Here is a 15,010-nt window from a genome sequence, read left to right on the forward strand (position 1 = left end):
GGCTTAAGAGAGGTTGGGCCCCGAGGAATAGGTGGAGGTGGGCCCTCAAGTATTGATTAAGCTTCCCTAATGAGTTGCTGATGTACAGCTAGATTGATCTTCTCCTCACGAGGGTTTGGGTATTCTTGAAGCTTCTTGGGTAGTTCAGATAAAGCTGCAATGCCTCACTAGTGTGTGTAATCCCTATACAGCAACCATTTGATCTTGCAGATTTTCGATCCACGAGATAAATGCTTCAGCAGCTTCTCCTTCAGCAAACTTTTCAGCAGCAAGGTGATTCTCCAGGTTCAAAATCTTGGTCTGATTGCGAGTCTCATACTAATTTCTCAGTATGATACAAGCCTTTGTAGCCTTGGTAGTATATTGAATCGGAGTGAGAACAGAATCACTTACGTTGGTGACGATGGCACAAAGTGCATCAGCATTGCACCTTCTCCATGCCCGAAGAAGTGTAGCATCTGGCAGAAGCATGTTTGTAGGGTTGTTGGGGTCGGGACTTTCCACTGGTTCCATTCCCAAAATAGTTTCTAGGAGCTCATAAGAGTCTAGAATGGCATTGATTTTGAATTTCCAAAGTATAGATCGTCCCATCAAGCTTGCCTTTCATGAAGGCACGTGGACAAATGCACAAGACTGGTGCAACAGTAGTAGTAGCAGTAGCAGAGGTAGAAGCCATCACTCCTAGGGTTCTATGCAAAGAAAGACTAAACTTTATGTACTATTCCTGCTAAGAGAACCTAAGCTCTGATACCATATAAGAATATGGCACAGCGGAAAGAGATAGCAAGACAAAGCACAATAGACAATGCAATAGATACACAATGGAGAGAATTTAAAATTTTGATTATACCAAAGAGGTCTATAGCTTTCTCGATAAATAGTCTCTTAGGGTATAATCAAGTGATGATTGATCCTCCTAAGGACTAATGTAAGATTTTATTTGCTTCTCAATGGGGTGTTTTTGCTTACAAAGTCATCCCTTTTTAGACTTACGAATGCTCCTACTATGTTCCAAAGGTTTATGAGTACAACTTTCAAGGATCTCCTCCAAAAATGCTTATAAATATTTATGGTCAATCTGTGTGTGAATTCCTATTAGAAAGAACATATAGATTAGCCTAAGGAAAGTCTTTGAGCCATGGAAGTTGTTATTAGATTTCTATTTGACCCCAAAAAGTGTCTGTTCATGGTGTGCCACGATGTAATTCCTGGACACGTTATCTTCACAAATGGCATATCCACCACTCATGAGAGTAAGATCAAGGTCATTTTTGAGCTTCCAAGATCCCTTAACTTTACGGGTGTCCAAAGATTCATGGGTCATTGTGGATACTATAGAAGATTCATCTAAAAATGATAAAAGTAACACTTTTGATATAAAAATTTATCCTTTATGCATACTTCTATGCATGAAAATAAAAATTGATAAAAATAACACTTTTGATATAAAAATTTATCCATTATGCATACTTCTATGCATGAAAATAAAAATGGTAAAAGTAACACTTTTGATATAAAAATTTAACCATTATGCATACTTCTATGCATGAAATAAAATGATAAAAATAACACTTTTGATATAAAAATGTATCCTTTATGCATGATATTAAAATTCAATTTCTCCATGATTATAATGAAATTCTTTCAATTAATCTAGGATGATAATTCCTAGAATATGGTAGGAAGTCCTCTTTTTATGCTTTGAATGAAATTATTTTATGCATAATTTTTATAAAAATTTTGCCATAGCTCCGCTGCTATGACTGATAAATCTCAATTTTTCTAAGGGATGAGGCTTATCATTAAGGAAATAATTAAAATGATCTCTAATTGGATCATTAATCCATAATGGATTGAATCATCAATATACATAAACTAAAAGCATAGAAAAAAGCCATTAATTTGACCTCAAGTATAGCTTAATCTTGGGTTAAGGAAAAGCTTTATGAAAAGCTTGATTTGGATTGAGAATGGATCATGAGTATGACCATTTCTTGAGTGAGAGAAAGAAATTACATAAAAACCATTAGAATTTAAACATAAATGGAAATTAAGGTCATGCCAACTTAGTATGATAAAGATGAATCTTCTATAGTATCCACAATGACCTCTTTATAAGTTGCTAATTGTTTTTGTGTGAACTAATGAATGATTCCTTGAATGTAAGGAATCATTTGAAAAACTAAAGAGAGAATTAGCATCAGATCCCATTCTTAGGCCACTAAGATGGTATGTGATTTTTCATGTGCACATTGACGCCTTTACATTTGCCATTGGCTGTATCCTGGTATAACTAGGTGAGAGCAATATGGATTTTCCTATATGCTATGTAAGCAAACAACTCAATGATGCCAAGAAGAATTACACAACGACATAAAGAGAAGGTTTAGCTATGTTCTATACAATGAAGAAATTTAGACACTATTGCCAACAAATTTGTGTTCTTTATGGATCACCAAGCCCTCTTGTATTTGGTGAACAAATCTTTTTCCATTGGCCATAGCACCCAATTGTTGTTATGATTGTATTAGAATTTAACTTTACGGTCATGGTTTGCAAGGGCTCTTAGCTGACCATTTGTCTCGAGTTTTTAATGGTGGTGAGCCTCCCAAAGGTGTGGAATATGGCTTGTTTAATTCCTATTTCAAATTGGAGTCATGAGAGATAGCCCATTTTTCCCAAGTTTCTAATGGTGATAACCCATTTTTTGTTTACTAGTTTGCCCTAAGATGAAGAAATCACTCCTATTTGGGCTCGCAAGTTGGTTAAGAAGCTGCTCCATATACACTTATAGCTTGCAACTTGTATAGACAAGGCATATATGACATTTTGAGGCTTTGTATACATGAAGATCATTACATAGAAATCCTAGAGGGGGAGGCCCATGTAGGGATTTGTGGAGGCTGTAGAAATCACAACATGAAGGATTTTATAGGCTGGTATGTGGTGTCCAATCCTCTTTGGTGATACATTAGAATTCATAAAAAGATGTGATGTGTGCTAAAGATTTTCAGTGAAAAGAGAGACCATATGCTCATTTATTATGGCCTTATAAACTTTTGCTAAATGGAGCATAGACTTTATAGGACCCATTAGTCCTATCACGGCTATACCCAAGCTCGCCACATCATTATGGCCACATGCTATTGAACCAAATGGGTAAAGCCAAGGTAATAGTGAAAGCTGATGCCAGATCAACAACAAATCTCCTTTATGAAAATATCATCACTCCATTTTGTTTTTCACATACCAAAAAAACATATGGTCATCCATCTCTCAATCTTCAATCACAAAAAGACATAATTTCATCAGGGCTTCCAACTCCTCAATTACATGATCGCTCTTTAGCAATTATCAATCAGTTCTTAACTTTAAGTGTGAGATCAATGTCAACATATCACAAGCTCAAGAAAAAATGGAAAGATACAAGATACACACAAGAAGCTAGCATTCAAGAAAAGAAGAAGCAAAGGATAAAGAACTTAAAGGTGGAAAAGGCAGATTATTGATCCATCTCAAGAAGCATTGGACTAGAAACATGAGGCCATAAATCCTCCTTAAAATTTGACCGCACAAATAATCCACAAAGTAACATAACACAAAGAAGAAGCTCAACTACTGTGCCAACAAAGGAATCGCCTTAAGCTAGAAGGATACAAGGTACCCTCATGTAAGTCGACCTTAACAAAGTCAAAGTGGAAAACAATCATTATCGACTCAAGGACAAAGAAACAAACTAAAGGACCAATTTACGTAGAACACAAAGCTATGGTCTAACAAAAATAAAGCAAGACATCACACAAAAATAACTTGGTGGAACTAATGCATGGCCTTGCAAATTGTCCTATTGTGCTCCAAACCTAAAACGTGGTGGAGAGCTATCATTTATCTTTGCACTAACACGTACACACTAGGCTTTGTTGTTAGAGCCTCAACATCGGAAACCCTCCCCTGCAAATACTCTTACTTGCATTGCATGTTGTTTATATAAGCAGGTAGGTGCTTGCATAATTGAAGCACATGAATTAAGCACCCCTACTTGTTACACCATAGGATTTAATAAAATTTTGGGCATATGAGGTGGAACAAATACAGGGTTTTGGCTGAGATATGGTCTTGGTGGCCATTCTTGGCGGAAGAACAACCATACTACTCATGGGTATTCTATAAGATGCTCTAGGTCTCAAATTGATCCAATTTGAGGGTGTAGAATTGCTCAAAGTCCTAAAGCTTTATCCCAATGGGGCCTTAGCTAGGCTTCTTAAGAAGTCTAAGGGCTCATCATTTGACTGAGAAATGTGGGGATGTCTCGAATTCACTTGAATGTTAGCAAGTCCTGGCATTGTGGCTTGAAAGGTGGAAGCTTTTGCATGTTAGTAATCATCAGCCACATTTTAGGGGTTAGAAGAAAGCTCTCTCCAAGGGGTGAGTGATTAGCAACCCCCCGACATTGATGGAGATCCTCTCTCCTTTTTCAACATTAGCATAACTGCAAGTGTTTCTTCCTCCTGAAGATTTTGGGTGCTAAATGTTTTTGAAATGTCACTGTACATCCGAAAACCATCTAAGTAAATGAATATTCTAACCTTGGGGCTAAAAGACTCACCCACCTTTTTTATACCTACCCTTCATGTTACACAATCTCATTTATTTGGTGATTACCCATCCACATATTCCAATTTGTGCGTGATTGGATTGACTATTTGTTTAAGGATGCCAATCAACCACCCATCAGTGGACATAGAGGTTCGTTCCATGGGATGTCTCCAATCCTACAAAAGGTCACCACTTTGCCACTCACCAAAGGTACTGATATTCTTGGAATGTGGCGTTGCTTTGGGCCATGGCTAGTCATGTAAAACTCCTCCGTAGGTCTACCAATCGCCATTGATTGGTCCAATGAATCCTCACTTACAGATGACAAGCTATCTAGGTCAAAGCAAGGGTTGATTAGGAGATGAGGCATCATGAATTATTAAATTCCAATTCCTTTATTGGTAGTAGAGGAATTGAGCTTGAGAGGTAATCTCGCTATCACCATCCTTGTACTACAGAGAAGAGACTTACACCACTAACACCTTATCGGACCACAAGTGAATACAGTTGGGATCATCAACTAACAAATAAAATCTAACGTTTAGCACAGAGGGTCTAGAGTCAATTGTGTCTTTCAAGTTGAAGAGTCAAGGGGTTAGCTTTGTCAATTTACAATCATAGAAGTATAAACTTCCTTTGATCTCTTAATAAAGGTGTGAGGGGTCTAGATTTACCCGAGAAAATTGACTTCTCTATTCATCTCTTTAGCTTAAAACCACTATTTTTCAAGTCTTTTCCCAATATTTTTGTGATTTTTCTTTTATATGTGTGTAAGTGTGCCTAATGGAAGTTGTGATCCTAAGTGCACCTAGACTACGGGTGTGTTTGGTTAGCTTAAGTCAGTTCTAAGGGGTCAAGACTCTAAATTGAGGTGTACTATGGTTTGATGATTAAGGGCCCTTATGCCTTGAGGGAGGATCTAGAGGTATAGTTTGCTTGTGAGGGGTCTTAGGAGACTTATATATATGTATGTATATGTATGTATATGTATATATATGTATGTATATGTATATATATATGTATGTATATATATATGTGTGTATATATAGATATAGATATATACATACATACATACATATATACACACATATATATACATATATACATATATATACATATATATATATATGTGTGTGTGTGTGTGTGTGTGTGTGTGTGTTCATATATGCATTTACATGCACACGCATACTTTATATTATATCTTATGCATGGTTATGTTATTACCTATCTCTTTTATAAGCTTGAAGGAATCTAAACTTTACAAATTCATTTCACATAATGAATGATATCGAACTAGCACTACATTTGGTGATTACTTCCATACTAATATTGACAACTCAATTGTAGTAAGCTTTTTTCTTGGAATTTGTGGCATTAATGAGACAAAAATAACGACTTCACAAGCTTATAATGCGCATTTAATAAAACAAAAATATTTGGTTCTATTTGATTACGTTGGTGGTATCAATTAGTGTTAGAAATTAACTTTGTTTCTAACCAATGAAATAAAGGATGACCTTGGATCTCAACTGGTTTTTATAAGAAAAATGCTAGGTTAATCAATTTTATAATTAAAATTTCAAAATTTTGAATGTTTAAATTCAAGGCTAAACAAAATTACAACCTATTTTTCTCAATTTGACTCATGAAAAATACACTAAAGAGGGTGGTTTTGTTATGACATTAGGACTCTCAATGTTTACTTACATTAGATGATATTTCTCCAGCTTCAACCAATAATAAATGATAAAAAAAAATTGGACTCAAAAGGCGCAATCACTTCAATTTGACCACCTATCTTTGGCCATCCTAAAAGGCAAAAAGATACAATGGGAATGAGTGATGTTCTTTCACTCACCCTGGGAAAATTAGCCAAAGACCCCGGTCTTTGGCTGGACATGAGAGAATGGATGGATGCAAGATTTGTTTCAAATCCTGACAATGAATTTGATACAGAATCTGAGAAGAGCAATGAGATAAAGAATCCTCGGAAGGTCTACAAGGGCATGCGTGTAAACAAGTTGGGCAAAGATGACGTTGCAGAATTGATATAGCCGTGCCTGAAAGAGCTCCCATGTCCTCCTTTCTTTCTTTTGATGCACAATCTTGGACATAATTACCTCCAACTCTTCACCCCAAGAATGGCTTGGCCCTTTTAGCATTAATAAAGCACAAAATTGGCATCCACACTCTCGAGTCAATGGTCAACCCATAAACGACCATGGACCCTTTGTTGCAAGAACCTTCATCCGCTTGTCCCTTGAACCCTAGAACCATATTTCTTATGTATTCCAAATATTAGTGGGCCGGTATTTGTGATCATCATACAAATTCCTCAAGTTCTCATGCAAGATCTTCACAAACTCGGGTTGGATATAGATGTATTGATTCTTCGCATATGCAAGTGTTGAGAGAGAATGTTTTTGGATAAATGTGGATTATGGTAAACGTGGGAATGAATTTCTACGTGAGACTTACCAAGCTGCATTGGTGCCAAAGATACAATCGGTCGGTCTCATATGATGTGATAAGGGCTTGCAAAAAAGCCAACAACCAGACTGCCGCATGATATCAAAGGGTTTCCAAAACCCATGTCTTCAAAGGTGACCATCCTATGGCCATCGGTATTTTATCATTCCGTAGAGATCAATTTGTTGGTGAAATTTTAGGTTGAAGCCTATGCATTGATGTTTGTCCATTGGTTCTTTGGCACCTCCTCAAGGATGAGAATGATAAGCTAGAAGAACTAGCATGTGGCCACTATAGCTGGATCGAGGACCTTGGTGTGGTATATTATTAAAATTCTTCATTCGAAGCTGCATCTCCATGGTGGTGAGTGGTGTGGGTCCGTTAATGTAAAGAAAGTTGTAGACAGGCCCCTTTCCTTCCATACGCAAGAACTTGCAGATGGACCACCTTTTGACTGGCGTGAACCTAGGGTCATGCGGACTTCTCTTTTTGGTGCTTTTGCTTATAGATTAATGACTCACAATGGGTTGATTGCTAACAGAATGCAAATCTATTTGCACCTATGTGCAGAGGTTGTCTTTATTGGGTTTTATAAAAATATTAATGGTCCCTATTAACACCTTTTAACTGATACTATTCTAGGGTCGTCATGCCCCCCCCCCCCCCCCCCCCCCCCCCCCCAAATATGGATTGGGTACAGTGATTGTCTATTCCACAAGCTAGCTGACTGCAAGCTGAAGTCTGTTCATATGCTAAACACAAACTAGACTTCAGTCATAAACCCATCATCAGGTAACATGCATATTTGGTGTACTTGACACAAAAGTAGATGATCATTTCCCTCAAGTATGCACTGGATAGCATAGAGAGTCACCCAGCAACGAAACATAAACAACTTTCCTCACCCATGGAGCATTGGCTAGGCACATTTGCCTGCCCATCCCTGACAAGCAGCCTGAATGGAGGCAGGGTTGGCTGTATCCCCAACCTAAGAGTAGATACAAAGTTGCATAACCAATCGCATGTCACTTGGTTCAAGCAGAAAAATCACATCAACGATAACATTATGAACTGCACAAGTGATAGCACGTCCTTACGTAAAGCCATTCAATGCCTCTTAGAAAACCAAACAGATGCAACCTCAAGAGCCAAATCTCAAAACATAAAATTCCATAAACAAAAACCCCAATATTTACACTAAATTCCAGGAGCTAGGATTTTTTACAAGCTTCAGAATCCACCACCCAAACCTTTCAGTTTAGTTAGAAACCTCATGGTGAAATAATCCCTTAGGACTCTTCCCAACTGATACAACCCATGAAAGGCAAGACCAAAAACTCATTGTTTGGAGGACTCCGAAGCAGCCCTGCCTTTCCGAATCATTTCCCTGATCTCCTCTGGAGGTGGCAGTGGAGGGCCTTCGGGAGGATACACAACATAGGAACGCTGTGACTCAAATCAAGATGAAAAAAACAACACATGAGAAGAACAACCAGTAAGGCAAAACCTGGTGGAAAACTTGACCAATGGCATAGGTAGGAATGCAACTTACATTACGAATAACCTTCTCCAAATTGTCAGGATTGTTGGCAAAGAGTGCCATCATGGAAATTGGGATGCCAACATAGCAGGCAAACTTAAAGACCTCCAAAACTCCCTTCTTGGTTCCAGTGGCAGACATGTTAGAAATAACTCACCTGCAACCATTCCAAGAACTCTCTCTCTCTCTCTCTCTCTCTCTCTCTCTCACACACACACACACACACACACACACACACACACACACACACAGAGGAGGGCTGAAATGCCACAGGTTGCATCATTTCATGCTGTAACAGCACGCATGTACATAGTCAGCTTCCAGGAAGGGGAATTCACATGGGCAGGTACCGGGTATGTGCAATCTGGGCTGCATTAAAAATGCACTCCTCTGCTGACATTTTTGAATCAAGTTAGGGGCCAGATTTGGGAGAGGATAGATGGACAGGTGATGATGTTCTCCGGCATGATCAAGTGCATTCTAGCCGAGTTTCGAGCGGTACCCTTGGGGTCCTTGATGCCCTTTTCACTAACATTTCACACACTAGACAGAGCCCGCCTCCCTAGACTGGCATTTGAGTCCTCCGGACAGCTTGCACAGGAGGGACAGCAGGTCTTGGTACTCACAGATGACTAGACGGTTTACAGATGGATCAACCACATCATCCGTCTAGATTTCATGTGTGGCTTCACACTAGCATGGACATGGTTGATACCCCCAAAGCTTCCAACGAGTTTGAGTTCTATAGGGAGCAGTTCTTGTGGGCCAGTGGCTACGGAGGATATTTTCATTGAGAAACCCCGGTATCTCTATAGACACCTGCCTATGCCATACGGATTGCTATTGGTCAGCTGAGGGTGTCTCCTCACCTACTCTGGATTAAGACCTGCCTATGCCATACGGATTGCTATTGGTCAGCTGAGGGTGTCTCCTCACTGACTCTGGATTGAGACAGGGCAAGCTGAAAGTAACACCCCCTCCCCCCCCCCCCCCCCTTTTTCTTGGTTCCAGTGACAGACATGTTAGAAATAACTCACCTGCAACCATTCCAAGAACTCTCTCTCTCTCTCTCACACACACGTCTCCCTCTAGAATGATGTCAGTGGTTCTGTGTATCTGGTATGGTACCGGATGCCAGATCACTGAGTAGATTATGTTTAGGACAAGGGGCCAGCCCATAGGGCTACCCCGGAGCTTAGTATGGGCATGGGAATGGTGTGAAAACCATCCCCATGAGGGCCAGGAAGGCCCAGGCTGGACCCACCAGCCATGGAAGGGCTGTGGGACAGCCTTAGGGCAAAGATAAGGCTATTTTCAGGAGCATACAGTCTTTAGATGGCTGTAGGGCATGTATGGGGCAGCCCATACAGGCTGCCCAGCCTTGGGATTGTGGACAAAAGTGGTGTCCAGCCAATCAGAAGCAGGCGCATCACTTTCAGCTTGTTAGGAAAAAAAGGCAGTATTTTTTGAGATTTAATTCAGCATTTATTGCTGAATTTCCACCAGTCGTGGGGCATAGCCTGTTTTTCAGCTGGCCGACTGCTCCTGAGGAGTATAAATAGTGGAGGCCATAATCCCATCATTCATCTCAGTTTTCACCAAGTGCTCAAGCCAATCAAGGGCCAGTCAAGCCAAGGAGATTGCCAACCAAAGGGGTGGACTTCTGAAGGTCAAGGGCAGGATTTTCCAGCCAAGAAAAGGTCAAGTTTCCTGTATTTGTTTTCAGATTTACATCATTCTAATAAAGCAAATACACCATCCGTGGTGGGGGCCCTACAGAGGGTAATTGGGACCCAATACTGTGTCCTCTCCATCTCCCCCTTCTCTCTCTATTTTCTGCACATCTCCTTTCAGTTTGTGTGTTAATTTCCGTCGCGAAAAGAGTCCAATAAAACTAGGGAGCAAAAAGGTGATGAGCTAGGTCGAATCAAACCCTTTTCCAAAAGCTCTGTCACTTGCTTCATAATCTCCTCTTGTTGAGCCTGACTCACTCGATAAGGAGGTCTATTAGGAGATGAACTTCCTGGCATACTGTCAATCTTATGATCTTTTGGTCTCTCTAGAGGTAGCTCTCCTGGAAGAATCTCTGCAAAACAATCCTTATACTTTTTTAAGAAGCCTTTCCTTTCATGATCAAGAGTTGAGAGTGATTCATCACCCTCAGATTCCTTTGGATCTCTTACATATATCAAGTACGAGGAAATAGATTGCTTTATTGCTTTAGCAACTTGTACATGACTAATGAGTGGAATGGAATTCAACTCCTACATCAAAAGTTACATTTTCGTCTTTAAAAGGAAACCTAATCTTATTTCTAGCCCAATCAATGGCCGGATCTATCTTCTTATGCAAAGGCATACCCAAAATCACATCACAATGTCCAATTTTACCAACCACAAAATTCTCATGATCCACATAGTCTCCAATCTGTAAGCGGAGCTTTCCCAAAATAGGAGTCACCTCGGCTGACATTCCTTCAAAAGCAGCACCTACTGTAATAGAATTTCCGAACCTATCCGGAGGGAGGTTCATGGCTTCAACCACTCGTGGATGGATGTAGTGGTGGGTAGCACCGCTATCAAAGTGGATAAGTACAGGTTGGTTTGCCACTTTGTCCCAAGCTTTGAAGAGTTGCCTCTGCTTTGGTGGAGTATCATCTGATGTTGAAGTTCTTTAGGTAATGCATTACTTTGGGGCGGTTTGGCTTCTTGGTTCGGTTTATCAAGACATTTTGCAGCCATATGTCCTTTCTTTCCACATTGGAAACATTTACCTTCTTTGACATAATCCTGGAGTTGCTTGCGGGATAGCTTCTTTTGGTACAATGGGAGTTTTTCCTCATTTTTGTTCTTCTCTTGTGGCTCATTCCTTGCTTGAGATCCCCCTTTGAACTTCTTCTTTTGAGACGAGTCTCGATTCTCATTCTTTGATTTACCCACCATCCAAAGCATATATAGAGCTTCGGCTTGCAAAGGCTTTTTGCGCTTCTTTCAAGGTTTTGTAAGAAATACTTCCCCTAGTGTAGAATAATGCAAGAGAGAGAGAACACCAAAAAACATGCCAAATGGCTGTTATGACCAGAAAATCAGCAAGCGATAAGCTCTGTAGCATGCGCTTGCATGAAGAGAAGTGCCAGAAAGTGTAATAGTTCCAGCAACCAACAAAAACAGCAAGCAAGGATGACCCAATGATGGATGATGAAGATTCTGACTGCACGAACAGCTTCAGAAGGGGGGTAAAACTTTAGGATGCTTGGTAGGAAGGGGCCAGTGTAGGCATATGCTCACTTATGGTAGTGCTATGTGTGAACAGGGCTTAACCAAGGGCACTTTTTCCGTGTGGTTTTTCCCCTTGGACATCAAGTGTGAAAGGACACTCTTAACATATAATATTTTGTACTTCTATATTATATGGATGTGGCACACATGCAAGGGTTGACTTGCATTTTGTGGATACCACACTTTTGGCTCTCTCTCTCTCTCTCTCTCTCTCTCTCTCTCTCTCTCTCATTTCTGTGTGTGAGCTTCTCTACCCTCTTGCACCTAACCCTAATGTGCAGGTTTGTGTGTGTGAGTGTGTGAGTCCAACACCCAACATTTGGTATCAGAGCAGGAAGCTGGGAGCTGGGAGCTAGGAGCTGGCCCTGATATTCTGCTGTTGGAAAAATTGCTGCGAAATTCCGTCCACAGGCTGCCAAATTCCGTCGCCTGCGTTTTTCCGTCTGTCGGATTCCGTCACCTGCGTTTTTCCGTCCGTCAGATTCCGTCGTTGCTCCACCGTCCGGCCGCCAGAAACGGGCGGCACTAGTGGGGAGCCCACCACCTCCGCCCAGCCTCCCCGGGCGGCACCTCCTCTGCAGCCGGCGCCGACCAGCTCCGTCACGCTTCCGGTCACCCTGGCCGTCAGCGCTCCAGCCGTCGACCACGTCCGGTGTCTCCGTCTGCTCCCGTCCGCCGTCTCCGTTCCAGTCGCCGCCCTGCGCTCCGTCACAGCAGCCGCTGGCCGACGTCTCCGTTCAGGCCATCTCGACCGGCTCGCTCGCTCGCTCGCCGGTCCTGCTCTGTCTCGACCAGCACGCCGTCTCCTCGCAACTACCGTCGCGTACCGGCCGTCTTCACCCGTTCCGGGCCCTTCATGCTGGCCCACAGTTGCTGCCTCCGCCTACCACGTCGCTAGCGACTCCAGCTCGCCTAGCCGACTCCAGCACGCTTGCTCGCCTAGCCGACTCCAACGCACGTCTGCTGAGCGTCCGCTTCTGGTTCACCCGACACCAACGCCCAGCAACTCCGACTCGAACATTTGGTAGACATTTGCTTCGCCTCTGCTGTCCGCCACCGCCCAGAGCCCACATCCGTCCTCTGCAACGACTCCCTACAACACCTAACATTACATCGACTCCCTCCAACGCCTTCACCTGCAACGACTCCCTTCAACAAGGTCTTCCCGGCTGCCCAGGGACCTTTGTTTCAGCAAACAAAAAAAAAAAAAGAAAAAGAAAACAAAGGAAGATTTGAAAGCTTGCAAGTGGTGGATTCAGGCAAATTGGGGGATTTCTCAATTTCAGGACAAATTGAAAATTGGGCATGTTGCTTTGCCTGCAATTTGGGGGTTTTTGAAATTGAGGTCAAAATCAGCAAATTGAACCTCTCTCATTTGCAGAAATTTGGGGGTTTTCAAAATTGAGGTCAAAATTGGCAAATTGAACCTCTTACATTTGCAGAAATTTGGGGCTTTTGTAAAAATTGGCCAATTAGATGCACATTGAAGCGATTGGAGTGCATACAAATTGGGGATTTTCTGATTGGAGCATGTAATTAGGCATTACAGCTGCGATTTGTCGCGTATGTATACACATTGTGTGTAATTGGACAATTTGGTGCAGGTTTACACTTGCTTTGGTTTGCAGGCATACATTTGCACAGGACATTTGGTTGCCTGGCAGTGCACATTGGTGCTTGGTTTGCTTGCAGTTATACTTTGTTGACATGGCACAGAATGCTACAGACGTATTTGGTGTGCTCACCCAGGAGGACAAGCTGGATGGATCTAACTACTCCCTCTGGAGTTTCATGATCCGTAATTTGCTGGTAGCCAAAGGGCTTTGGGGCATCGTGTGTGGTGATGACACACGCCCACTTACCATACAGCCAGCCACGCCTCAAAGGGGAGGTGCTCAAAGAGCTCCTGATGTAGATCTTGCTCCCACACAAGAGCAGAAGAGATGGGACTCTAGAGATGCACAGGCCATGTCATTGATAGCTCTTTCAGTGAAAAGGACTTATATTCCGCACATTCGTTCATGCAAGACATCGAAGCCTGCATGGGACACATTGGAAGCAATGTATCAGGTACGCAACGAGGCAAGAGTTGCCTACTTGAAGAGGCAATTGGATCTTCTTTCTATGGATGAGGGTGACTCCATGGCAGATCATCTCACCAAAGTGAAAGATTTGCAGGAACAATTGCTCAACATTGATGAGGTTATCCCAGACAGACAGATGGTTACCAACACTCTTCATTCTTTACCGCCTTCCTACTTGGGCTTTCACACCTCTCTCAACCTCTCAATGAGAGGAGGTGGTGATCCCGTCACCTTTGAAGAGCTCGTGGGTTTACTCTTGCAGGAAGAGCAAACAAGAGCAAACTTATCGAGCAACCGTGGTGGAGAAAAGGCATTTACAGCCAAGGATAAGGGTAAAGCAAAGAGCTTTAAGCATGGGGGACAACAGTCTAGCAAGGCTGGTCATGGACAGCCCTCTTCTAGTGGTGAAAAGTCTGACAAAGGGGATGCAAACAAGCCCAAAAAGAAGGGCAAATGTCACTACTGCCATAAGCCTGGACACTACATCAGTGAATGTAGTGTCCAGGCTTTAAGCATGGGGGGACAACAGTCTAGCAAGGCTGGTCATGGACAGCCCTCTTCTAGTGGTGAAAAGTCTGACAAAGGGGATGCAAACAAGCCCAAAAAGAAGGGCAAATGTCACTACTGCCATAAGCTTGGACACTACATCAGTGAATGTAGGAAGCGGATTGCAAAAGAGAAAAAGAAAGAAGCAGGCAATGCAGTAGCAGACTCTTCGAATGACAAAGCACAGCAATCAGCTAATGTAATCCAGGAAGAGTACACTTTTTTGGTCACATGCACTAGTGACACACCAGGTGCTTTAGACATAGTCACTTCTAGAACACGATACAAAGGCTTGTATAAGCTGGACAGCTATGACAAGCGCACTTATGATGCAAATACAGTGGCTGCCCACACTCCTGCTATGCATGATGCAGAGCTATGGCATGCTCGTTTTGGGCACGTAAATTTTCAGACTTTGATGCTTTTGCAGAAGCATCATATGGTTGATAATATGCCGCCTCGAGTCTCCACCAAGACATGTATGTGAGGGGTGTATT

At 41.9% G+C, this 15,010-nt stretch overlaps 1 protein-coding gene across 2 annotated transcripts in view; it reads right to left on the minus strand.

Moving 5' to 3' along the window:
- Positions 1–8,238: 8,238 nt before the first annotated feature.
- The window catches only part of LOC147635267 (uncharacterized), a 60,977-nt gene continuing 54,205 nt past the window's right edge, over positions 8,239–15,010 (minus strand). For both annotated transcript variants that reach the window (XM_086802494.1, XM_086802495.1), the window contains exons 2-3: positions 8,618–8,762; positions 8,239–8,511 (exon numbers count right to left, since the gene is read on the minus strand). In XM_086802494.1, the coding sequence (XP_086658620.1) occupies positions 8,404–8,511; positions 8,618–8,746 (237 nt within the window). In that variant the 5' untranslated portion in view covers positions 8,747–8,762 and the 3' untranslated portion in view covers positions 8,239–8,403. The remainder of the gene's footprint in view (positions 8,512–8,617; positions 8,763–15,010) is intronic.

The sequence above is a fragment of the Cibotium barometz genome, chromosome 9 (assembly GCF_041138505.1).
Source record: "Cibotium barometz isolate CiBa-2024 chromosome 9, ASM4113850v1, whole genome shotgun sequence".
NCBI lineage: Eukaryota > Viridiplantae > Streptophyta > Polypodiopsida > Cyatheales > Cibotiaceae > Cibotium > Cibotium barometz.